This window comes from Lipotes vexillifer, unplaced genomic scaffold (assembly GCF_000442215.2).
Source record: "Lipotes vexillifer unplaced genomic scaffold, Lipotes_vexillifer_v1.1 scaffold382, whole genome shotgun sequence".
Lineage (NCBI taxonomy): Eukaryota > Metazoa > Chordata > Mammalia > Artiodactyla > Lipotidae > Lipotes > Lipotes vexillifer.
Genome location: NW_006780611.1, coordinates 2,948,773 through 2,959,353, shown reverse-complemented (window position 1 = coordinate 2,959,353; position 10,581 = coordinate 2,948,773). Strand labels below are relative to the sequence as shown.

The 10,581-nt window shown below is 61.2% G+C and overlaps 1 protein-coding gene across 2 annotated transcripts in view; it reads left to right on the top strand.

Annotated features, from left to right (window-relative positions):
* The window catches only part of TBC1D22A (TBC1 domain family member 22A), a 324,171-nt gene extending 314,434 nt beyond the window's left edge, over positions 1 to 9,737 (top strand). For both annotated transcript variants that reach the window (XM_007453900.1, XM_007453901.1), the window contains one exon: positions 9,541 to 9,737. In XM_007453900.1, the coding sequence (XP_007453962.1) occupies positions 9,541 to 9,669 (129 nt within the window). In that variant the 3' untranslated portion in view covers positions 9,670 to 9,737. The remainder of the gene's footprint in view (positions 1 to 9,540) is intronic.
* The last annotated feature ends 844 nt before the right edge of the window (positions 9,738 to 10,581 follow it).

Below are 10,581 nucleotides of genomic sequence, written 5' to 3'. Positions count from 1 at the left end.
GAGCGGTCGGGGCCCCGAGCGTCCCCATCAGGCTGGCCCTGAGGCAGCCCACCTCATGGGACCCTGCTGTCCCCTGTCCCGCCGTCAGCCCCGGCCGGCCGGGTGGCCTTTTCCTATCTCCTCGGGCATCTGCCAGTTGTGACTGCGTGCCGGCCACTGTGGAGGGCGCCCTGCTCCAGAACCCGGGGCTCTGTTATCTTCCCCTGAGGAGTGCGGAAGTCGCCATCTGTAGACCCTGGAGATAAATGTCTCCTTTAGGGCCTTTCTCGGGAAGGAAGATGCCCCCACCCCTTCCCCCAGGGGCCCTGGGCCGGCCTGCAGCACATCTTGGCGCTCAGTTCGGGTGGCCGGGGATGGGCTCTCGGGGTGCACGCGGGACCTGACGGTCGTGGGACGTGCCAGGGGACACCCTTGGAGGAGGAGCTGAATGTTGGTGTCTCTCAAGGGGAGAGCGGCCTGGGTGGGCTTGGAGCCGACCAGAGCCAAGCTGCAAGGACCCCAGCCTGCAGATCTGGGCTGTAGGGCCAGCACCAGCGCCAGCTGTTTGGTGGCTTGTGGAGAGCAGGGTCGCTGGGGGACGGTTTTCCTTTTCAAGACGAAGCTGGTGTTGCGACCGTGCTGGTGATGGATTTTGGGGTGGGCTGGGAAACCAGGGGGCCCCGCGGTCATCCACCAAAGGGTGGTGGTGGGCTGGGCTGGGTTGGGGTGCGAGCGAGGCAGGGTGGGAGGGCCCGGGGAGCCGGGGTGGGCTGGACCCGGGAGGGAGGGCTCGGTCCTGGGAGCAGGGGTCTTACTGCTGTGGCGAGGGCACCGTGTGTGCGGGCTGCGTGCCCCCGTCTGTTGAAGGAGGGGGAGGCAGGAGGAGGGAGGGGCCATGTTTAGTTGGGGAGCCCTTACGTGGTCTTGTGATGGCAAGCGGCATACAAGTGCAGAGGGGTGCAGGCAGCCACAGGACATGCAAGGACGGGGTTCAGGGACAGCTGGGGGTGGGGACATGGGCGCGGGTGACCCTGGCTCCAGGGAGGGCGGCCCCCGGCCCTGAGAGGCCTGGCAGTGGGAGGGTTCACCAAGGAGACTGGCAGGATGGCCGGGGGGATGGGCAGTGAACTGCAGGCAAGGTGGGGCAAGGGGGTTTCAGGAAGAGGGTGTAAATAGGGAGGACCGGCACTGGGGGGACACTGGACATGGGGAGAGGGCCACATGTGGGGAGCCACATGGGCTGGCATCGCCGGGCTGATGCCGTCCCTGCCCCAGAGCCTGGCAGGGTAGCCTCCAGGGGCGTGGGAGGCTGTGGGAGCTGCCGCTACCCTGTGCAGGCAGCATCCCCAGGGCTGGGGGGCGGGTTCAGACGGCAGCCTGCAGCAGCCCCCCCACCCCCCGCCGCCTCCCTCCTGTGACCCCCTCCTCTGGTATCTCGGGGGTCGGGGGGGGGGGGGGCAGACAGGACCAGCATCCCGGTGAGCATTCGTGCCCTCCTTCTCCAGCATCTGCTGAGGGCTGAGCCTGTGCTGAGGGCACATTTCTAGGTGCCGGAGGGCACTGAGCTGACCCTGGGGTGAAGGTAGGATGGGTGCCATTCCTTCTCTCCACGCCTGCAGGTTCTCTTCTCCCTGGGGTGGGACAGAGCGGACCCAGCTGAGCTGAAACGTGCAGAGCAGTCCCAGGGCTGCCACCAGGTGTGTGTGTGGCGTGTTTTGGCGGCTGCCAACCTGCCGTGTGCAGGTCTGATGCCCCGCCGCCACCCTCCCAGGCTCCAGCCCTGGCCAGTGAGGGCTTGGCCACTCATTCCCATTCTAAGGAGACTTGCCTCCTCTCTGGAGGGCACTGCCTGGAAGCACTTGTCTCTCCTTTCTGCTGTGTGTGAACTGAAAGGCAGGATACAGATGCACCTGAAAGCCTGGTCATCCGCCTTCGAGCTCAAGGTCCCCAGCTGTCCTCGGCTGACTTGGGCAGCTGGCTTCTAGGCTACTGTCCTTGGCCTTGGCCCTGTCCTTCTCACAGTCTAATTCCTTCCTCTTTGCTGTCAGGCCACAACCCCCAGGCAAGGAAGGTGGGGCAAAGTCCAACAGTGAGTAGGTTTCACTGATGCTTAGATTGATTGTCTAAACTGGTTGTCATGAAGGTGCCAGAAGACCACACCGTTGAGTCTTCCAGTGCTGAGAACAAGTAAGTCAGAAACATGATCCCTGAGGGCACCTTCTAGTGCCCTGAGGGCTAGTCCTTCTCAAAGGGACCAAAGGTCTTAGGATCATGGGGCTGACTTTGGGCTATGGCAGTGATGGTGTCAGGTTCCCTAGTACCTCTGAATGCCCTTTCCATTCCTGATTTCTGGAATGCCTCCTGGCAAGGGTCTTTCTCCCTCATCTTTTGTCAGATGGCCTGAGGAATTCACTCTCTCCCTGTCCCTCTATCCCCAGTCTTAGTAAGGCTCTTGGAGGTCTGTATGGGGGTCTCTTGGTGCCTCTTTTCTAGGTTTCTGTTAGGCTGCACCCCACATGCCTACGGGACCTGCACTTGCCCAACTTCAAGACAGAAGAAAGAGCCGGGAGCCAGCAACGGAGATATCAATGGTTTAATGGTTGGTGGAGTTTACACATCTGAAGCAAGGTCCTGGAGTGACACCCCACCATGTGTGGTGGATGGCAGGCTGGACATGGTGGCAGTCTTTGCCGCGGGGGGGGGGGGGGGGGGGGGGTAACAGCTGGCGCCACCTCCAGGCTCCCGAGCCCTCTGCACGCTTGGAAGGGGCGTCTCTGCTGCGTGTAGATAAACACGGGCCTGGGGCCTCACCCCCGTAAGTGGGCATCCTTCCCGACCGGGCGTTCTCGAGGGGTCTCCATGGACAGCATCTCCATCTCTCCATCGCACCCCGTCTGCGACCAGCCGCCTGGCCCTCCAGCCCACGATGCGGAGGGGGGTCCCTGCGGGATGGAGCCGGCTGTAACTGCCGTGCCAGGATTTTAAATATCCTCTGTGTGCTGATCAAACGCCTCTCAGCCGTGTGTATGAAACGCAGAGCTCACTCGATTGGGGCACTCATGTCAAGCTTGGGTTTTCAGTACCCAAAGGTGTTTTCTTTTTAGAATTCCTTTTTTGGCAAAGAAATATGAAATTATTTGCAAGGAAAGCACACCTCCCAGGGTCCTCAGAAGATCGCTCTCTGCGGTGTCACCTTCCATATCCAACCTTCTGGAGGGCTGTCACCAGCCAGTGGGTCAGCCTGGCAGCTGGCTGTCCATCCCAGCCGGCTGTCACCGTCCTTCTATTTTTAGTCTTGGTTTGGTCCAGAACTTGACAAGATTTTCGAACTAATAACTGGATTGTCAAAGGAATCAGCTGTCACAGGACCATCTGGGAGGGAGGGGAGAGGGAGGGAGGCAGGAAGCAGCCCCAGGGCGCCCAGCACGCCCTGATGGCCTCCAGCTGCCCAGCCCCTCCCGGAAGGCGTTAGGACCCGAGCCTCCCCTGCTCCCCGCCCTGCAAGACAGCAGGGCCTCTGTCTTCCTGGACGCAGGGGCCCGAATCTGGTGGGGACGCAGGATTGGACGTGGCGAGTCGGGCCCCCGAGCGAGCATCTGCCTGGGAGGAGCAGCGAGCCGGGCGGACTGACCTTTGCAGGGCCGCCTTCATGTCTGCTGAGCGACAGGTTGAGTTCTGTATTCTTTGATCTCCTGGCTAAAGGGCATCGAGTGTGATAGGTTAAAAATAAGGGAAATAAGGGTGAACTTTTCATAGGTAATATTCATACTAGGGCCTCTGGGGCCCTCCTGGGACTGTGGCTGGTGCAGGAGGCGGGGTGTGCCAGTGGAACCGGACAGGGCCTTTGGAGCATCATAGCCCTGCTCGTGCCCAACATCCTTCTGCCCACCCAGGGGGCTTCCCGAGGTCTTATCCTCTGGTCAGCTCTCAGCTCTAGGAGGAGGGACCAGGTCAGAGCCTCGGCTGTCTGACCTCAGGCCCAGGGCTGCCGGGTCCCAAGGAGGCGTCCTTTAAGTGTTGGGGAGAGAGCAGGGGGGCACATCTGAGGGGGGCAGTCCCCTCTGAGCACGTGGCCTCTCAGAAAGGCAGGGTCTTGCAGAGGTCAGGTTCAGGGCCCAGGAGGGTAGCCCTGGGGGAAGCAGCCAGCCCAGCGCCAGGCGTGGACTGAGCAGTCACTAAGATTCCTGGGTCCCAGATTCCTCTTTCCCAGGTGGGGCGTGTGGGAGCCCTGGGATTGGTTGTAGACACGGGGGGGAGGGGAGGGAGCCCCGGGATTGGTCATAGACACGGGGGTGGGGGAGCCCCGGGATTGGTCAGAAGGTCAGCGTGTAGCCTGGTGCTTGGCACAAAGTGAACTGTGGGCCCAGGGCAGTTGGTGGTTGACCACTGACTCGAGGGACGGCCCTGGGACCTTCTCTGAGTGGTGACCCCCGAGGTTCATGTTTGCCCTTGCCTTCAGCAGCCGTCGCCATGCAGGGGGCAGAGCCCGGCCTGTTCCTGCAGACGCCGTCGTGTGGCCCAGGGCAGGGTCCCGTCTCCCCACGCCGACGGGAAGGTCCTGGCTGAGGGAGCAGACAGTGGGTGGAGGTGTAGAAAGGAGAGAACCGCGGGCTGGATGGTCACGCGTGACTCCAGGACCATGTGCCAGACGCCGCCAGCTTCCCAACTCATGGTGCCGTGCCCGCCCTGTCCCCCACTGCCAGGGGTGCCCAGGGAGGCCCGGCCAGAGCCCCTGGACCATCAGAATTGCCCGGCAACCCGCTGCTGTCTGCGCTGCTGGCAGTCGCCGCAAACCCACTTCAGTGTAATTTAATCTCGGCTCCTTTTTTTCTTCCCTTTTGCACATGTACTGACCAAGAACAGGTATTTTATGTTGAATGTGGATTCAAGCCCCAGCAGCCCCTGCACAGGCAGGAATACAAATGACCTGGCCTTGCACCAGCTGCCAGGCACTGGGTTTGGGCCTGGACCGTGACCTTTGACCTTTGGAGCGCGTGGTCCCTGGAGACTTGCCTGGGTGGGCAGAGGGGTGGGAGGCTGGCCACGTGGGCCCAGACCAGCATATCCGCCCACAGAGGGCAGGCCTGGGCGCAGGTGCCACGCAGATTCCAGCCGCGGCTGCTTTGTGTGACCACCACTCTCGTCGTCTGAGGTCCTGGTAGCCGGGGCCACGGCCACAACCTTGACGAGGGTGGTGGCAGCCATGGTGGCAGTTCCCATGTGCTGGGCATCCTGCTGAGCTTGTGTGTGCTGGGTACTCAGGTCCTCAGCACAGCCCTGGCAGGAGCTGCCCGGCACCTCTGAGGCAGTGACACCCCCAGGGCCCGCCGGGTGTCAGTGGGATGATGGTGACATGGAGGTGATGGACCACCGGGCCATTCCTGCACTGAGCATGGCTGAGTCACTGCCCCTCGGGCCCTCCTGGCCTGGAGGTCACTCCTGTCACTGTCCCTGCCCGGCAGACGCAGCCTTGGCTTCCAGAGTTCCCGGCCACCTGTGCTCTGACGTTGCCCAGCCTCTCGGGTACAGACCCGCCTGCTGCACAGGCGCCGAGCCACCCAGGCCCTGGGCCAGGCTTCCTGCCTCCCCCTCCTCCGTCTCCTCGCTTGGAAGGCTGAGGATGTGGGAGAAATGCCTGAGGCCCCAGCCTTGCCCACCCCAGCCTGCCTGTCCCCACGGTGTCCCCAGGTGGCACCCAGGGCCACCCTTCCGCGGCCTGTCGGGGCTCCCCAGCGGCAGGTTTGCTGGCCGAGCTGCACAAATTGACTGCCGGAACGTGGTGGAGAAGTGAATTAAACCAATTAGGCTTGTCACCTGCCCGTGTCAGCGCGGGGGTTGCTGTTTCGTCCTCTCAGTTAAGGCGAGAAAATAATCAGAGTTCGCATCTGGGCCTTCAGCCCCGTCATGATTAATTCACTCGTCTCTGTGCGTGGCCAGGCTGTAAACTCCTGGCTTCGGTGTGCTCTCCCACGTGCACAGAGCCAGCCTTGACCTGGAGCCTTGGGGTGAGTCCTGTGCCTGAGGGTTTGCAGAAGGGAGCATGGTCGGCACTGTCGTGGCTGCTGCCCCGGAGCAGGGGGCTGTGCTGGGTGTAATCAGAGCAGCATTGTCCGCTGGAGAGAAGCGCCCGCCACGAGGGAGAGCTTCTGGGAGCCTCGCAGAAAGGGGAAAACCAGTGAGATTCATATTTTATTTAACCCAGTACATCTGTAACATTACCTTCAACCTGTCATCAATATTAAAGTTAAGAAACATTTCGCAGACTTTTGTTCAGACCAAGTATCTGAGATCTGGAGTGTGATCTACCCACATCTCCACCGAGACCCCCATAGCGGGGGGACAGACGGGGGCCCGCGTCGAGAACTGCCAGCCAGTCATGCCTGGCCGGACCCCTGCGCAGAGTGGAGCGTTGTTCGCCTCGTAATCCTTTGTCTGGCCCCCGAGGGCAGAGCTGGCCGTGTGATGGCGCATGTGCCCTGACGCAGAGGCAGGTGGAGTGAGGGGACCTGTCTGTCTTGCACCCAGAGCTGCTCTTCCTTAATCGACTGTTTGGGGCCGTTTTGATGACACGCAGTGCCTTTTGTACCAGACGCCAGAATTGGATGATCCAGTCCACAGGCACTCCTTCAGGTCCCCTCAGGAGGGTCCCACGTGGCTCCCCGGTCAGGGTCCTAGCCACAGCCCGTAGGTCGACACGTGTGGCGTCTTTCCTTCCTCAAGATGCCGGCGCTGCCTCCTCTGAGCTACTGTGCAGGGAGGATTCCATTTCGTCTTAAGCTTGTTTGCCAAACTCCCTGGCGTTTCCCGCAGATAGGAATTTATTCGGCACAAGTGCCACTACTGCTGCTGTGACGATTAACCACCACCACGAACAGTGATTGGAGACTAGTTGAATAATAGCAGCAGCAGGTGACACTTATCCTGTGCTTTTTATATTCTGGCACTGTTGGGAGCACTTTGCACAGATTAACAACCCAGAGAGGGTGGCGCATTATTGTACCCATTTACAGATGAGGAAACCGAGGCACAGAGAGCCAGGAGACCGGCACGGCTGAGTCGTGCAGGGCTGGATTTGAGCCCTGCGTTCAGCATCCTTTACAAGTGTGCATACCCTTAGCCGACTGTGCCCTAGTGACTGTTTACAGGTTGGCACCGTGTGCTGTGTGCTTCATGTCGGGGACATGGGGGCATGTGGACCTGTTGATGTCACAGAGGAGACAGATCACCCCATGACGTAGGTGATGACACCAAGGATGTGCTTCCAGGGTTCTGTGGGGTCGTGATGGGGGTGTGCTGGGCTTGGACCCGCCTCCTCTGTGTCTGGCTGTGTGTGGCCTTACTGCTGGGCTCACAGGAGCCTCTGCAGGGGGCCAACCAGACAGAGAACCTGGGGCCCTGAGAGGGGACCCCTGCCCACCTTCCTGGACGCCACTGTGTCACCATTTCGTCCTTCCTGGGAGGGACGAAAGAAATAGAGATAATCATACTTTGCAGATGGTAGCGTAATTCCTTTCTCTGGAAAAATGAAACTCTTTTGGCAAGAAGTCCCCAAAGCCGGAAACATTATTCGCTCTTTAACGTTGGAAGGCTCACCTCTTGGAACCTACCCAGAGGTGAAAGTCAGAGCGGGAAGGACTCTGTGGAAAAGATGTCCCCGGCAATAGCCCAGCTCAGGGCCCCGCCCTTCACCCTGCCCTCCCGCTCCCCCCACTGCCGTCACCCGCACAACGACGCCTGCAGGGCTACCTGTGGCCGGGGTGGTGTTGGCGGGGCCTCCGCAGGGGACTGCCTGGTAAAAGGGACCACCAGCCACGATCCACATGCTCTTGAGGTGACATCCAGAGTGTCCAGAGGACAGTCAAATCGCTCATCATACCGAGACCCTGGGCAACCTGAGATTCGGGGCCGCTGCCCTCTGCGGGGCTGGGTGCTGTGGGCCTCCAGACTCCGGGGTGACCGTGACCTTGCCGGGGGCTGAGAACAGCAGGCCTCCAGGCTGCGCAGCAGGGACGGCACCATCGCTACGGTCCCTCCCGGCCACCGCGGACAGCACATGCCAGCATGGGAGGGCATGGTGACACAGGCCGATGGAGGGGGTGGGATGCCCCGGGCCGTGGCTTTGTTGCCGTGGTGGCACCTCGTGGACATGGGAAGAAAAGAACCACGGGGACGCGACTTGTCTTTGATACCTCACAACCTCAGTGTTGTGAGCAAACCTTCCTTTAACTTTTATTCTGCAGACGTGGTCACAGCACTGTTTACAGAGAAATTAAGATTAAAAATGGAATTGCCCTCGCGGGCTGCTGGACCGGGGTCTCCCTGCCACCATCGCAGGGGATGGCGGGTCCCCTGGGGTGTGACCCAGTGACAGCATCGTGACCGATGGCCCTTTTCCCGAATGATGTGGCTAATAGATGTGCCGTGGCTCCCAGGTCGAAGGTGTCGCTGCCTAGCTCGTAAATAAGACAGGCCTTTTAAAAAAAGAATCTGCATTTAAGGGCATGTTCGGCTGTGTCCCCTGCCTCTCGTAAAGGTCACCCGGACAGATTTTTCCTTCGTTAACATTGCAGGCTGCAGAGCACCGGGCATTTCTATTCCCTCTCTGTCCACTGAACCTGGGGGACTAAATTGGATTCTGAAATTGAGAGTGCAGTAGAGTTGCTGAGTTACCGCAATGGGACGGTGTTGCTTCTCACCTTGCAGGCAGCGAGGTCACGACAATATGAAGCAAAGTGGATTAAAAATAAAATCAAAGGTATTTATTTACGGCCTGCTCAGAATTGGACTGGCATCCGTGTAAGTTGCATCTAATGGTGAAAGACAGCAGACTGATGTTGATACGTCCCCGGGGACGTTCTGCCAGTGAAGTTTGCTCCATGAATTCAATTTAAAGGCCCCCAGAAAGTGTCCAAAATGCAAAAGGAAATGGGGCCGAGGAAGGGAAAGCAGCAACAGGGAAGCCGCACTGGCAGAGAGTCCTGACGCGTGGCTCTCCACTGGGGAGCGGGGAGAGGGCCGTGTGCTGGGAGGGGCGTCGTGAGGACAGCAGGCCTGGTACAGGCCCCCGCATCGCCGAGCGCCGGGCACTGGCGGCCCCAGTGGGAGCTGGGGCCCTTGTCTCGATGGGGAACCCGGGGCCCCGAGGTGGTCAGTGGCTGGTCCACCAGCCGGGAGGCAGCACAGCCAGCACCTGAGCCCAGGCCTGGCTTCTGGGTCTGAGCCCCGAGGGCCCCCCGCGGCTGGGCATCCCCGCCCAGATGGCCCTGGGCCCAAGAGTGCCGGGAGGCTGGGGGCATGCGTGCGGCCCGCTTGTGTCACAGTGCTGGCGCTGCACTCCGCGTCCCAGCAGGCCTGGGAGCCTCCCGGGGGGCTTCCTCCTGGCTGCAGGACGTGGGGCCCTCGGGCTGAAGCTGGGAGGGGACACGATTCTCGGGGGCTCGGCGGCCCCCCCCGGCTCCCCCCGCCGTGGGCCTGTGCGTTTCCTCAGGGCTCCTCCCGCGGGGCCCCTGCCCGACACAACTGGCTGCCCCCGTCTGACCCAGGCTGTCTCTCTCCCCCCAGGAGCTGCTGCTCTTCCTCCAGAACCTGCCCACAGCCCACTGGGGTGACGAAGACGTCAGCCTGCTGCTGGCCGAGGCCTACCGTCTCAAGTTTGTCTTCGCGGACGCCCCCAATCACTACAAGAAATGAGCCCGGGCCCACCACCGTGGCCTCCCCCGCCCCGGGCAGCACACCCCACTGCCGGCCGGCTGAAGGCCATGGCCAAGGAGAGGCCTTGCTGGCGCGGCTGGCCGGGACGTGGTCCAGGGATTGGCGAGGGCTGGGAGGCCTCTGTTTTCTGAGATACCAAAGAGAGCCAGGGAGGGTCCCGGCCACGCGGGGCCAGAGAGGGGCCGGGCGTCCCCCTCTCCCGACCCTGGAGCATCCTTGCCAAACGCCCACCTCGTGGAGCCCCCAGCTGGGGCGGCCTGAGAGGCAGACCCTCTCCGAGTGGCCTGCTGTCCGGGTGCTGGGGGCAGAGGGAGGTGGCAGCCATCTCCTTACCTACTTGGAAATGTAAAAATTCTATTCTGTTGAGTGAAAGAGAATAAAACGTAGACAAAGTCACAAGTGAAACGTTGCACTAACCTATGAAATCTCTGCTCTCCCAGGCCTCTGACAGCAGGTGGATTTCTGTAACTTCGTCACTTTAACTTTGCCGCGTACTTACTTGCTCCCTCAGCTTAAACGTGGCTGGAAGGCAGATGGCGAGCCTGGGGAGCCTCCGGCTGCAGCAGCTGGGAGCAGAGTGCGGCCTCTAGAAATTGCCTTACTTTCCATCCATGACCTCTGGAAACAGAGAACCGCCCCGGCTGGTCTGTCGAGAAGCCTGAGCGGGCAGGAGCCCTTCTGCTGGGTGGTGTGGGGCGTCGGGCGGACGCTCAGCCGCCAGCCACAGCCTCGCTCGCCTGGGCCACCTGGACAGGTGGGTCCAGATGCTCCAGCTCTGTGATCGGAGCTGTGAAGGGTTGCGCTGCTCCACCTGCACCCACACCGCGGGGGCCAAGTGGCCCAAGCCCCTCTGCTTGCTGTGTCTCCGGGTGTGTTGTGGACTTGATCGCT